Source organism: Conger conger, chromosome 7 (assembly GCF_963514075.1).
Source record: "Conger conger chromosome 7, fConCon1.1, whole genome shotgun sequence".
NCBI classification, from domain to species: domain Eukaryota; kingdom Metazoa; phylum Chordata; class Actinopteri; order Anguilliformes; family Congridae; genus Conger; species Conger conger.
In genome coordinates this window covers 29,351,192-29,366,000 of record NC_083766.1, presented here as the reverse complement: position 1 = coordinate 29,366,000, position 14,809 = coordinate 29,351,192, and the positions used below count along the sequence as shown (strand labels likewise).

Genomic DNA, 14,809 nt, shown 5'->3' with positions numbered 1-14,809 from the left:
TAAAATATGTATGCAATATATGATTGTATTGCTGTAATTAATTATCGGTTACTTTGTCAGTCTACGCAAAATAGCTTTATTGTAATAATTCACAATGCAATTATATGTGGAACCAGTAGGTGGTGAACTGGCACTTTCAAAGGAACAAGAAAAAAGTCACTTGGAGAGTTTAGATGAAGCATAACCAACCATATGATGAAGTTTCGGTGCTTCAGTAACTACAGTAACTCTGACTTCTACACAATTTATTGCCATTGCAATTCATTTGTAATCCATTATAACATGCCACAGGCCAGTCCACAAACCAGGTTCCTGTCACAAAACGTATCAGAGCAGTACGCTGTACATCAGCCATGCAAACAAACCCAAACTGGCCTATATAAAGTACAACTTAAGTGATTTCAGGTGATGTCAGCTAAGCAGAGAGTTGTTTAGAACCTACAGAAAGTTGTCAAACGGTATCGGAATGAAATAATGATTGCAGATCGGAATATGAATATCAGAATATGAGAGGAAACTGCCCAGTTATTAAGTCCGAAATCGCATACTTAAATAGAAAATCAGGCTTAAATTTAGTAAAAGTAGTGGGCTATTTTAGTGGTGGAAAAATCGTGTCGAAGTCATCTTGTCTCTCCCGCACACAGCTCCGTGAAGCAAGCAACAATTAGACTTCCTGTACAGAGGTTCCGGTCTCAACTTCCTGTGATTTTCCATCAAAATAAGAGCTGCTGAGTAACGTTAAATAATAAGAAAATAGTTACCGCGTTTTCTGCGCTTTCTCACATAATTACCATTGTTTAAATTAATTGCTGATACAACTTATAAAAGTCAGCAAGCAACTAGCTTGCTATTTGACTAGTTACTATAATGTAGGCCAAGCATAAATTGCTTGACACTGTCGGTTCAATAACAGCTCATTTGCATACCTGCTTACTGTTTGAAAAAAATGTTGCCAAATATGAAGGGGCATACATTAAATCTATGTATAATATCTATTAAATTATACATTTATTATCTGAAATCATGTTCCCAGCAATTGTTGCTGTATTTACAGTGTGGTAAGGGCATGCAATGCCATTGACTGTCAATTCACAAGCAGTTCATTTGCATAGCCCATAACTCAATGAATGAACTAAATGAAAGGGGGTATACATTTATATTTTTATATACACATATTTTTTATATTCATGAACATAAAGCACATGATTTCACAGAAAGGACTGTAGAATATTAAAGATATGGGTCCAGCTAACAAATGTATACCCCCTTTCATTTGGTAAAAAAGTATAGTTTTTGAGTTATGGGCAATGCAAATGAGTTGGGTGGCAACTGACAGTCAATAGCAATGCATGCCCATACCACACCTGACAGACATTACATTACATTACATTACATTATTGGCATTTGGCAGACGCTCTTATCCAGAGCGACGTACAACAAAGTGCATACCCATAACCAGGGATAAGTTCGCTGAAAGACCCTAGAGGTAAATACAATTTCAACTGCTACCTGTACAACAAAGATAAGGACAAGGGGCTTTTTTTTTTTTTTTTTTTGAACAAACAAACAAACAAACAGAGCAAAAGTCACCAAAGTTAACTATCCAAACACTGCTTACCTAGCCAACTAAAAATACCGATACACAAAGCAAGTCACAGAGACAACAATTAAGGTTCACAGGGAGGTAGGGAGGGATGGGGAGAGGTGCTGCTTGAAGAGGTGCGTCTTCAGCTTGCGCTTGAAGGTGGGGAGAGATTCTATAGTTCTGACCTCAACGGGGAGTTCGTTCCACCACCGTGGAGCCAGAACAGACAGTAGTCGTGAGCGTGAGGTGGAGGTTCTGAGAGGGGGAGGTGCCAAGCGGCCTGTGGAGGCTGAACGAAGAGGTCTGGCAGGGGTGTAGGGTCTGATGATTTTTTGCAGATAAGCTGGGGAAGACCCTTTAACTGCTTGGAAGGCTAGCACCAATGTTTTGAATTTGATGCGAGCCATGACAGGCAGCCAGTGGAGGGAAGTAAGCAGGGGGGTGACGTGTGAGTATTTGACAGACAGCAACAACTGGTGGCAAACAGTTTTCATTGAAATTTGTGCACAATTTTATATTCTCTGCAAATACATCACAATCATATCTAACTGTATTAATTTAACAATGAAAATTGACAAAATTACAGTTCATAAATAATTTTATTCACCGAACTTTTATTTTGATAAATGCTGACCGGAAGTCTCCAATTGTGGCAGCAACATTTGCTAACTTCACGGAGCTCCCGCAAGCAGATCTACTGTATAACACAGATCCAGGTTTCTACCCACTGCTCATGTAAGCTCTTTAACTGCGCGAGAACGTATTTTAACGCACAGACTGGACCGCAACCCTCCGTTCAAAACATTCCTGCATCGAAAGGCCCGACACAGATTCGAACATTGTGAGTCGCTTCTCCGACCCCTAATTTCATTCATTAAGTTAGATTAGATTTAGCTAAATTGAACGCACGCAACAACTAGGAGATAACAATAAAGCTAGGTCATTTGTTAATTTAGATATTCGTGTTATAAATGTGTATTATCTCAGTATATGTGTGGGGACGTCGACCTCTAATTATATTTTATTGTATAAGAATTCTAAAAGAAAGTCTTGTATACCAATGCGTTAACTAGCTAGCTTTAGCCATTGCACGTTAGCAAGCCAAGCCAAGTCAAGTGACTTCCGGTTCCTATGCGCTTCAGAAATGTGTTTTGACTGACCAACTTGCTGTCATAATCACCTCACCATTGTGGTGATATTTATCAGTCTAACAGCGCAGAATTAAGCACTAGATATACATGAATATAATTTCCCCTGACTTCCGGGTATCTTACTGCAGTTCATGCGTGGTGAGCTGAGCGCTGATAAAAAGCAGACCCAAGGCCTACAGCTTGCTAACACAACAGTAACGTGGAAAACCTTGCTTGCTCGCTATCCATAAGACGCATATTTATAATAAGTCTAAGGTAATCAAATATATTAATACAATTGGGTGGGCTGTACCGACATAAAAATGTTTATTGCTTATATAACTTAATTTAGTGTTTTATTTCTCCCATGTTATTCCAGGATAAGTCGTAATTTCTGCTGCTCGCCCAAGATGCAGAGCACCAGCGGTAACGGAACTGAAGTCCGACCTCTATTTGGGGGTGCACTGTCAGCTGTCATTCCGCACAGTGCTAGCGACATCAGGTGAGTTATCTTTTATTATAGGTTTGTTTAATTGCAAGTACTGAAGTTGTCGTGCAAATGGCTATTTTTATACTCGGCTTCAGCAAACAAGAAGTGACCATTAGTTGTGGAAACGAAACCTTTTCAGACTGAGAAGCACCAGGCTTATAGTATGTAAGATAAACAAGCCATTTAGTAGATAACGTTAAAAATTGGTAATTGACCTGAATTTTCTTACCAGGCAAACATAATATTCACACAAATTTTGGTAATTAGCATGTTTTGACAAAGGTACTTGGTTGGAATCATTGATCATAATACTGTAAAGGCAGAGATACCAAAAGGTAACTGTCAGAATATGTATTTAATCAAATAGTGCTTATTTAACAAAGCTTTGTTTCCCTCTGTTTCTCTGATTGCACTGTGAGAAAATAGTGAGCTGAGGGAGATCCCAGACAACCAAGAGGTGTTTGTCCATAAGCACACAGACCAAAGCCTCATGGTGGATTTGCTGGAGTACCAGGCTCAAGTACAGGACATTGAAGCTGCCAGGTATGTGTGATAAGAGGATGTGTCATTTTTGGTCCCCTAAAATGGGTGTTAAAAGCAGTGTAATTCCTACATGGATCATCAAATATGGATGTAAATACCCTCAAATTAAAGGTGACGGCACTATCCAAATACTTGCGGACTGCATTGTATGTAGTGCTGCTGCAGTAGGTGTGTCTTTGGTGGAGAAAGATGAAAAATATAAAAGATAATTGGAGAACGACCTATCTTCTAGCAAAAGAATTCCCTCGTCTTTTGGTGTTCTTGTACTGACAAGGTAGTGGCTCATTGTTATTTATGTTCTCTTTTTGGTGAACATAAGAAGTTTTTCATTTTTGACCTAGCTTAAGAAATGTGCCCATTGTTTCACCTCAAAGAAATGCCTGAACCCGGTTTGTAAATTAAAAAGGGAATGAGAGTGCTTTTTTTGGGATTATTAAAAAACAATATTTAATAATTATTGTTATATTCAGTTGTTGGTCTGACTACAGAAGCCAGAGGACATTTTGCTGTACAATCCCTCATTCTGACTCCCAGGTACCATTTTGAAGACTTGGCAGGCAGCAACGAGGCATCAAGTCCAGGGTTCTCAAAGGTGGTTCATGTAGAGCCCCTCACCAAATCTCAGCTTTCTCTGCAGGAGTGCAGCTGTGCTTTCCTCCTAACTGGCACACAGCGCGTATCGAAATTCAATGAAGAGGTCAGTCTGTTCAAGTCTGTCCAATTCTAATCCAAGCTCAATCTTTGCCTTCACAAATATGTTGATTAACATTATAAAACTTGATAGTCTTGATTCTGGTCCTGAATGCTAATCGGTCAAACAGTCTTCCTTGCCAGGCCGATATTCATGATGCAGCACGATTCTAGTCATTAACTACATCCAAGATATCTAAATGTTGTAATCAGTCAGCCAAAAGTTTCTTGAACCCCTAGCTCCAACACACCACAACTGCATTCCAAAAGTACTTCTCTTCACCCGTTTCTCCCGGAAACCATTTTAGCCAGTTTAGACTGCCTGAGATAAGGATTTATGCTGTTTTTTCAGTATTCCCATTTTTACTCCCTCCAGGCTAAAAATGCAGTAAATGTCCACCTGGGCCTGTTCCGCCTACCACAGTTCTCTACTGACATTCTGGTGACCTTTAATGACCCTACAAGCATTAGGTAAGTCTAACCAATAGTCTACGTCAGAGGTCTCCAATCTTATTTGAGTAAGGCTGATGTGGCTGCAGGCTTTTGTTGTAGCCCAACACTATGACACCAGATTCAACTAATCAGCACCTTGGTTCAAGACCAAGTTAAATTGACTGGTTGAATCCCTAATCCTGAATGTCTTTGGGGCTACAAGTATTTGGCTTTATTGACGAACATTCTTTCCTGTTATCAGCTGTCATACGGCATTACAAGCTGTGTTGATGCTTATGACAAGTCAGTAGATCACATAAAACAAATTGAGACATACAGGGCCAGTTTCACAGATACAGATTAGGTTTAGCCTTAGGCTTAATCTGTGTCTGTGAAACCGGCCCATAGGGTCTGAAAATCAGAATTTCCAGGGTTTGGTGTGTGATGGAGGTCTCCGTCTCTTCCAGTCCTCTTAGCAGCAGTGCAGCAGAGGATGGTGCAGTAATATCAGCCCCCTGGACGGTGCAGGACTTCCTCCAGTTGCTACAGTCCCTCCGGCTCCTGGACCCTGGCGTGTTTGGATAGGAGACAGTCAACCAGTGATCCTAAAATACGGCTATAATAGTTGTGACATCACCTTAATGGCCGAACATGGAGAAGGGCTCCAACAATCTCTGAATGTTTTACTAACAATAAGTAGAACAACACTGATGGTGATTGGTGGATACTTTTGGCTGGTACCAACATACTCTATTTAATGGAGCTCCTTTGTTTTCTTCCAGTAAGGTCAAATTGCAGTTGTTTCACACCTATTGCATTGTCCCTGCTCTCAACTACATGCTTACAGCTCAGACTACTGAGACCTTTTACAAATGACAAGCAGAGACTGAACTGAGACTCACGGTCAATGCTACCCTTGTGCTGTTTTGTGGCATTTCTTCCTACAGAGATTGTATATCAGGGTCAGGTGACTGGCTGTTGATAAAGTCATTTTGAGTGTGTGCTGGCGGTGGGGGGTGGGGGGTTGAGGGTTGCGAGAGGAGTTCTGAGGTGAGATGGCTGAAAGTACTTGGAAAAGCCTGATTTGTGTGAGACCTGTGAAGATAAGAGTGACATTGTGAGTGCAAGTCAAGCTTTTACTGGTAGTGCTTAATGAGTAATGCGTAACACCATGTACAGTATGGTACTGCTGGGGCACTCCTATAAAAACTAAAGATACTGTGTGTATTCCTTCTGGCTGTTTGCCTAATGCGTTTAACCATTAATTTCTGCGATTGTATCAGAGGGAAACAGACCAAGCTTATGAAAAGTGCTTTTGAGCGGGGGTGTCTGATATCATCTGAGAAATGCTTGTACATCTGAGTCAACTAAACCACTAATCTGGAACTTCATTGTTTAGTTGAATTTGGTCTTTTAGAGCTGACTACAACAGACTGGACACCCCAGCAAATAAACGGGGAAATAATGTGTCCTTTTAACTGGAAATCTGCAGGAGGAATACAAAACTGCTCAGAAAGTAGGTCAGTCAACTCACAATTAGTTTATATAAATGGAAAGCATTGTCAGGAACATTATTCCATGAAGACCCATGAATGTTTGAGTGGGATCAGACCTGGAAACTAAGAAGAATTTCATGCCGCACAAATCAATGTGAGACTCCACTCTTTGGATTATAATCTTGAAAGACACCCCCCTCTGAAATAAGAGTGTGTAAGTTCCAAATGTGGTAGAACACAAATATGTTGCACAAAATTCTGTGCTGTTATAAGCCATTATTACTGAGATCAAATGTGTCTACTGCTGATAATCTTGTGCCATATTCTTGTTCCTTTGATTTTACAATCAATTATTTGTCTCTTGTAAAATAAGTACTTTAACAACATGGCAAGAATTTAATAACTGTAGCCTTTCTGGAATCCAAGCAAATGTATAAAACATCTCAACATCTTTCTGTTCCCAAAAGACTTGTGCTCAACAGTGCTTGGACAAGCTTTACTTTACAGAATTTGAAGCACTCTTGATAAAGATCCACTAGAAATTACCATTACTGAGCATGTCATTTTATCATACATGGAAAATTATCACCACCTTTTCTTAACACAAGCTTGAAAAAGACATGCCTGAAATAAAATGGTTACTATTCTTGAACCCTTGTGACTACAGGCATATTCCTGGTCTTTTGAAAGGTAACCCTTGGGGGTTTGTTTTCTGTCTATTACTACATGTTACAGAAGCTCAAACACAAAAAGTTTTTTTCTCTAAATGTTTTTGTTGAGTGGATACAGATACTTGTGACTAGACTTGGGATTAGAAACATAATGGAGCCACAGCCAAAACACAGGACAAATCCACTTTCAGATTTGCTGACCATATCGCCAAAAATGAGCATTCTGCATTGCTTCTTTTAAGCCATGTCTAGGTAGGTTTCCAAAAAGCCCATTTGTAGATTCCAACAGTATATATGGTAACCAAATGGTATTATGGGTCTTATGAGGGTAAGTACTATGTAAGTACTATATACAGTTGTATGCAAGAAATTTGGCACCCCTGGTCAAAAAGCCTTTTACAAAGAATATTTTGGTGAACAGAAGCAGACCTGAACTGTAAATGTTTCAGAGTGAACCATTCCCTACCTCTCCCTCTCAATGTCTTCTTGCTCTCCTTGCCCCCAAACAGCAAACAAATCAGGTCCAAAAAAAAAAAAAAAACTGGGAACAAAAACACTTAAACAGTGGCAAGAAACACTTCCCATATAGAGGGGAGCCCATCCCCCGCTGGCCTGCTCTGTAATAGTAAAGATAGAATGAATAGTAACAAAACGTAACAAGGGATCTATCAGGGCAAATATTGAAATGGTTGGGCAGGTTTACATAACTAAACCTGCTACTGAGGCAATGATGTGCGTCATGGGAAAATTAGGTCACAACGGCAGGTGAGGAATGTGTATTCATCTCAGACATTCTCAGTGAGAAGTTTGTTTTTCATTGTTTAAACTACCCATTGTTTAGACTACATAATTTGGTTAGGTTTGTACTATTAAAAATAATAAAACACTTTGTTCCAAAAACAATTTCTGATTTTATTAATTATTTACTGTTTTACGTATTAAAAACTACATTCCATTCTGGTGCATATATGATATACTTGTAAAAGTAAAAAATGAAAGTAAAGTTACACAGATGTAAATGTAACAATTTCTTTTAAGGAATCTATGCAGGCAAACACTGCAAGTCAATTGGGGAGGCATACAGTAAGGCAATGTGTGAACATGATACAATGCTGTCAAATATTTTCACTTTTATCTCATTTGGGCATCTCAGTGATTTGTTTAGTTCAGAATTAAACCTACTTCATAGGATGGTCAACTGTAAATGGTGGTTTTTACAATGTGAATTTGTTCCATAAACATTAACAGAATGATTTTTAAAGTTAAAAGTACAGCAAAAATACAATGCAATAAGCCAACTAATACTATGTGGTAGTTACTTGAACTACATGTTGATAGTACATAACGTTGTGTACCATCAGTGGAAATACTAACAAGGGGAAAATGTGTTGCATTCTGTCATCAGTAACAGACCTGGAATAAATATAGTTTTAAAATGATTCGTGAAAATGTTGGCAATACTAGCAATGAGTGGCAAAAGTAGCAATAATAACGGTATTAATAGTTACTTTCATAAATAATGTGAAAAGTAAATGAATGTTAATGTTAAATATCTGAGATAGGCCTATTGGCCTTTAACAGGTACAATGACCTATGTTGCCAAGAGAGGGAATGTCCAGTATCTAACCTTTAGAGTATGGCATTAGAGAAGCGGCATAATTGTTCAAGACCCACAAAATGATATTGCTTCCAAAAATGCAGTCTGTGTCCCCTCCACAAACATCAGTCATGCTGATACTCTAATCTATGAATGACCTCCTGCAGACTTTGTCTGAAGGTTCCTAGGTTGGTGTCTAGCCTATTTACTGTGTTTCTGTGGCACTGAAAGTGGAAGAGGGTAATATTTTGGCATGGTCTGGCTTATCGGTCTCTCTTTTCTGGAAATGTAGGCTTTGTCAAATGTCTCCTGTTTTGCAAGTTAAAGTAGTGAGCCTACATTCAATGAAAAAAAGGTATGATTTCAATTAATTATTCTAATTGTTTGCTAAATTATTTCATCTTAAAATCTGGTTAAGTGTGTTTTGACTTCATTCCACCAGTTTAATATAGATAATGAATTTAGTGATTTAATTGATCATTTTCATCTGCAATAATAATTATTAAATTAAATCACGTTATATTTATTTTATATGTGGGATAAGTCAGGGGTTCAAGCATGCAATACAACTTCTGTTCAGTATTCAGAGTGCTGAACATTTTAGCAAGTGTATTGATTGTTAGAACCCCTGGATTCAGAAAAGAAACATATTTTAACTATTACGTTATTTAAACATTTGAAAATATATTTTATATTGAAATGTACTTATATTTTAATCATATGTCTGTTTCATAATAAATCATTTCAAATGGGGTTTTTTTATAATTTAGCATTTGTGGGGAATCATAATTTAAAATAATTATAGCATGTCATGAATATTGAATTCAGAGTTAGTAGAGTATTGACAAATAAAAACTGTCCCAGGTCTGGTCAATAAAATCCTGAGATTTTTCTCCCAACCTCAGTTTCAGTTTGAAAAAATACTAATAAAAAATACTCAAATCTAAACACCCCCTTGCCTGAATAGGTACTGACTAACAGTACATTAGTTAATATTGTCAGCTGACCAGAGTGAAGAATTTTTCATTGTGGCTCAAAAACTGTATCAAGAACTGGAAAGTGTGTCAGTTGTATATAGATTGTAAAGGAATAATTAAATAGATATAAGACAACTGTGATGGCGCTTTACACAGCAAAAACGAGGAGGAGCATCACCAATCATGGAATATGTTGGTAACAGCCAAAACAATAACACCAATGGTGAGTGGGCAATATGTTCTGGCAACAGTCTGTTTATCTTATAATTGCTCCCAGAAATATAGCCAGAAAGTGTACACTAATCATCGTCAGGGTCTTTTCTATTTCTCTCTCCCAATGTACTCAACAACTGGAGCTGCTCTCTGAATTCTATGCAGAAAGTGACAAGACCAAGATCAATGTTTTATCCCTAGTGATAAGGGGATGTCCAAATACACTCGTTAGTACTTAGATCCAACGTTATCGGGGAAACCCACCCCTGTTGAATTGCATTGCTGCGTTTTATTAATCACATTAATTAAAAAAGATTACAAAATATAATAAAAGTTGTTCATTATCACTTTGAGATGTGATCTTGGGGAATCTACTGTCTGTTAAGCTTCCCTTCCAAAAAAGGGAAGCTCAATCTTCTGTACAAAATTCCAATCACAGAGGTCATGATTGGTTGATTATCTTGTCCGTGGTCTTATCTCATTTAGGATTTTCACCATTGGCCTTTGAAAAACAGCATGCGTTGCACACCAGTTGCGCATGCCTGTGCTACCTGTAAGACTGGTAGAGCTTCCGTAGCTCATTCCAAAACAGCAAAGACAGGATGGTGTGTGGCCCTATACGAAAGTAGGAGGCCCCGATGCCCTTATATAGCCCAATCAGCCCTTCATTCTTCAGGGTCTTGGAGAAGCAGTCTGAAAATCCCCTATACAGCTTCCCCTGTGGATACAAAAGGCACACAATCAGTCAAAGAGTGATTTATGCGCATATGCAGGGTGTGTGTGCATGTTTGAGATGCATTCTCCTCTGTCCCCACCCATACCACCCACACAATGAACCGTCAACACTTTCACATTCAACACAACAGCCTTCATTCTCATGTAAATGCTAAAGAAAATCTCCAGTTTCTAACCGTTCACACCTGATCACGGGAACACAAGCTATTCAAACACACAATCCCCCAGACAGTACAGAGATGTTTGGGCATTTTTAAAGGCATTACCTTGCCCAGGTGATCCACTGGCTGATTGTATAGACGTGTGCTGACCACGTCGAAAGGCGTCATAGCCATCACCACCACCACACTACTCATCATTCCTGCACTCAGCGCAGTCAGCCAGCTGTCACCTGGAAACACCTGTAAACATGGAGCTACTTGTGAGCCCACTGGGAACTGCGCAAAGCCAAAAAACCTGTGCTGTGTATAAACTGTGTAGTACATTGCATATATACCAACAAAAACAATTAAATTTGTGATCATGGTGTGATGTTTTTCAATCAGTTTTCCTCCCCCACAATACCTTTTTATCTATATTGATCTCCCTCTGTCTTAGTGAATTGTATTTCATCTGACCTGTTCTGTACTTTGTTCTAATGACCTTGATATGTACTTTTGTGTATGCTTTGGATAAAAGTGTCAGCTAAAGGAGCCAAGCCGTTTTTTTACGAGAGAAAGAAATGTTGTGCCACCTGTTCTGGATCCTCCTTCAGGCACATTGGAGGGCAACCAAGAATAAAAATTTATTTTCTGTGAAGGTGACCTGGGGCCTGGATTTTTAGGTTTATGTAAGCAAAACCAATGTCTCCGTCTCTCCCTTACCTGCAGGTCAGTAATGAATTCTTTGGCAGAAGAAAAGGTGCAGAGCTGGGCAGCTGACCCCACGCTAACCCTGGGCACAGCTGCACTCGAGCCCCTCCAAAGCCCCAGAATACCGTGCTCCCGGTGAATGGCCACTAAGGCGTGGAACATCCCCTGCAGTGCAAGTAGAGAGGTTTTTAATGTCTGCGAGAGACCAATTCATGAATCAGCGATTAGCTTATAGGAGACAGAGAGGTTATAATTTAAGAAAAATGAATAAAAGAGCTTACCCGATGTTTGTACTGGTGTCCAACTGCAATGGAAGAGGTGGCCTGGCTCTGAAGGTGAGTCTTTACCTGTAAAGCACAGAAAGACCATTACACACCATGTACCATTATGTAATATCTCGCCCTCTATGTGTCCTACACAGCATTACACCAAAACGTGCTTTATTCAAATACACTTATGTATGTAAGTTATGTAAGCTTTACAGTAGCTTACACTAAAAACAACAGAGTTCCTATTCAATTAAATTCACTTCACAGCCTAATTGCTTTCATTGACAAAACATTCTTGCGTTAGGGCAGTGTGTTAACATTAGACGCTGGGCACATTAATCTTGGTAAAGCACAGCATTAAATCAATCTGTATTACAGAAAATGTTCCACCGAAATACAACTGATCGAGTTCTCTCAATTAATGTAGCTGAAAGCAAAAAATATGCTTCCTTTTATACACCACAACAGCTGTAGCCTACATATTTAATGTCTTTGTGGTGCTTTCACCAGATTGAATTTATGTACATGTTTATGTACAGTGTGCCAAGCTGCTACATAATGCTTCGACAAGTAGCCCCGGTGAGACACACGTCAAATATGCTACATTATATAGGCTGTCATTCATGTGTGCATCTGATACTCACCAAATAAATCGGACTACCCATCACTGCTCCAACTACGCCTGCGAGTGCTCCGGCCAAGGTACTCTTTGTCGCGCTGACTCTTCCGTCCGTGTGGGTGTAGCCTGAAGACTCAATGATTGCGTACGAGCCCAGCCGGAAACCATTCATACAAAACTGATACAGTAACCCCGGGACCAGCCCTTTCTGTAGCCCAGCGATTCCATCCACTTTACCGATAGTATAGAAGGCATGGAAAACATTACGATAATACACCTGGTAGGTGCCCCGGCTTTTCAGCTCACCTTGCAATTGCATACGAGTCTTCACTACTTCAAGTGGGTTCGTGAAAAGACAAGCACCGCAAGCAGCCACTCCGCTGAGAATGAAATCCATGACTGCTGTTTCCAGACGGCCCTTGCCCAATTCGCCGTAGACTATACGCTAATTCAAGTATCAGAGGACGTCCAATTGCGATTTCATCTGAATAAACATGTATCGAATAAGTGACGCAAGAAAACGGGACAAGATGTCCACGCCGTAACAGACAGTAACGATCATCACTTCAATCTACTTCCATGTCATTGAACCAGGTTTTTTTTACTCATTCAAATGATGTCCCCCACGTTCCGGTTGCTGTCCCCTTTGCCTTTCCACATCATACATTGACGGCTCGCGCGACCGGATTGCGTGAGCGAACACCTCCCACACACCAGCCTACAGAAACGTCCAATCAAATTGCTGAGTTTATTTCATCCTTTGTCGCGCCCCATCTGATTGGACGGGTGGAGAATAATACTGGGTGGGGTTTTCACGTTTTTGTTGTGAAAGTTAATAGGCTAACTTGTTCCAATAGGATGATGTCACAAACACGTGGCGCAACGTGATCCCAACTGGAATGTTAAAATGTTCTAATCTAATTTATACGGTCTATGGTTCAAATGTAGGCTATGTTTTGAATGACTGAAGTCAGGAAAAATGATCATCCTACCACGAAAACATGCATATAAAACATTCCATCACTATTATATTGTAGATTCTGTTTTTAAGAAATGAATTACTGCATTACTACATATTTTGCATTTACCTATCCATCTATTCATTCAGAGGTAAATTATTTAATCCAATCTTAAATGGTTCAGTTGATGCTTACTGTGTATCAATGCAATCGTAAGGACCAATACTTACCAAAAAGGCTGTAGTCATGGAATTTGGAGGCATAATATTGTAATCAATTAGGAGGGGTGCTTCCTGTCAGGCTGTTGCCAAGGACATTTCTCTAAACTGATAACATGACTCATGAGCTAGGGTTTGGGTTGGGGGAAGGGGCACTCAGTCCAAAGGAAGTGCGTCGCCCAGTGCAACTCAGCATAGCAACAGCTGGGGCCTGTGCTGTCACTTCATGAAGAACACGAAGAGAGATTGTTTCAGATATTTCTAGAGTGAATAACAGTTCGGATCTTTCTGTAAAGAATGTACAATGACTGCCATTCTACCACCTGTGGTGATACAAAACATGCATGCAGAATAAACTTGTATAACATATTTTACTTTCCAGGTTATCAAAAAAAAAAGAATGTACTTTCAGTTGCATTTCATTTTACTAAAGGTTTTTTATGAGATGAAGAAGTCACAGTTTTGAAGCATAGGCCTGAGATGCATTTTTAGTGGGTCAAGTTACAAAACAGGACCCCTTTCAACAGGTGTGACCTACATACTAGCTGGTATGAGTTCATTCGGCAGAGGGGTGAAGTGCCTCTCAGGTTTTTCACATTCACTCAGACTTTACATCCTCCTCCTTTCCTGCCAAGCTGAAAATTAACTCTTTATAAAAGTATACAGTTCTACTAAAAACCAAGACCTTTCTTTGATTCAGGAACGTGTTTAAAAACATTGCACTGCAGGAAACAGGTGTGTGAAGATTCATGAAAGCAAACTCAGGATCTGCATACTGTTTATAGGAAGCCTAAAGTCAATTTATTTTGACTTTAGTGTGGCGGAGCTCTGTTACTTATAGCTTCTGGTTTCATGCTGGTCCAGCTGGTTTGAAGCTGGTTTGGAGATTGACAAACTAGAAACAAGATGCTCAAGATAGCAACCATGCTGGCAAGACCATGTCCAGGTGGTGGGCCGGCTTGGTACAGACTACAGACCATTACTAGAAGCTGGTTCCAGCTGGATTCCATCTTAGGCCGGTCGCTGGTATCCCTACCTCCCTGGGCTGTTAATAACCTATTCTATTCCTCTCTAAGGCCATTGAAGATTTAAAGACACACCAGAAAGCTCTCTTGAAAAGCCTGATGACATGTCTGCCCCAAAACTCATTCCAGTAACATCAAGGAAAGAAACAGGCTACTATTGATTTATGACATAAGGGATATTAACATCAGAACCTGTGTATAGGTCGAGTGACTGCTGTGAATAGGACAGTTGATAACAAGGGAAAGTCGACAGTGTGTGACATCTTGGGGAGACAGCCGATAAAAGCAAAGAGGCTCCACTGGGGAAGA

At 39.7% G+C, this 14,809-nt stretch overlaps 2 protein-coding genes across 4 annotated transcripts; one reads left to right on the top strand and one right to left on the bottom strand.

Annotated features, from left to right (window-relative positions):
• The first annotated feature begins 2,248 nt into the window (after positions 1-2,248).
• On the top strand, positions 2,249-7,940 carry rangrf (RAN guanine nucleotide release factor). 2 transcript variants are annotated; one of them, XM_061248168.1, is made up of 7 exons: positions 2,249-2,426; positions 2,865-2,991; positions 3,095-3,217; positions 3,632-3,748; positions 4,283-4,445; positions 4,815-4,909; positions 5,338-7,940. In XM_061248168.1, the coding sequence occupies exons 3-7, from the start codon at positions 3,126-3,128 to the stop codon at positions 5,453-5,455; spliced, it is 585 nt and encodes a 194-aa protein (XP_061104152.1). In that variant the 5' UTR covers positions 2,249-2,426; positions 2,865-2,991; positions 3,095-3,125; the 3' UTR covers positions 5,456-7,940. The 2 variants fall into 2 exon arrangements, with proteins under 2 accessions (XP_061104152.1, XP_061104151.1); XM_061248167.1 differs by lacking the exon at positions 2,865-2,991 and having other exon boundaries at positions 2,250-2,426.
• On the bottom strand, positions 5,088-13,000 carry slc25a35 (solute carrier family 25 member 35). Of its 2 annotated transcripts, XM_061248165.1 has the most exons (6): positions 12,324-12,994; positions 11,692-11,757; positions 11,423-11,575; positions 10,826-10,960; positions 10,376-10,542; positions 5,088-5,438 (listed from the first exon to the last, which is right to left on the bottom strand). In XM_061248165.1, exons 1-6 carry the CDS (start codon positions 12,693-12,695, stop codon positions 5,414-5,416), a joined length of 918 nt encoding a protein of 305 aa, XP_061104149.1. In that variant the 5' UTR covers positions 12,696-12,994; the 3' UTR covers positions 5,088-5,413. The 2 variants fall into 2 exon arrangements, with proteins under 2 accessions (XP_061104149.1, XP_061104150.1); XM_061248166.1 differs by lacking the exon at positions 10,826-10,960 and having other exon boundaries at positions 12,324-13,000.
• Positions 13,001-14,809: the final 1,809 nt, after the last annotated feature.

Excerpts from the sequence above, each read along its gene's own strand:
- rangrf (XM_061248168.1), top strand. The coding sequence starts at position 3,126 with ATGCAGAGCACCAGCGGTAACGGAACTGAAGTCCGACCTCTATTTGGG. Across the intron at positions 3,749-4,282 it reads CAGGACATTGAAGCTGCCAG|GTACCATTTTGAAGACTTGG; the intron begins GTATGTGTGATA and ends TCTGACTCCCAG. Across the intron at positions 4,446-4,814 it reads TATCGAAATTCAATGAAGAG|GCTAAAAATGCAGTAAATGT; the intron begins GTCAGTCTGTTC and ends TACTCCCTCCAG.
- slc25a35 (XM_061248165.1), bottom strand. The coding sequence starts at position 12,695 with ATGGATTTCATTCTCAGCGGAGTGGCTGCTTGCGGTGCTTGTCTTTTC. Across the intron at positions 10,961-11,422 it reads AATTCATTACTGACCTGCAG|GTGTTTCCAGGTGACAGCTG; the intron begins GTAAGGGAGAGA and ends CCATGTTTACAG. Across the intron at positions 5,439-10,375 it reads AAGCTCTACCAGTCTTACAG|GGTCCAGGAGCCGGAGGGAC; the intron begins GTAGCACAGGCA and ends CAAACACGCCAG.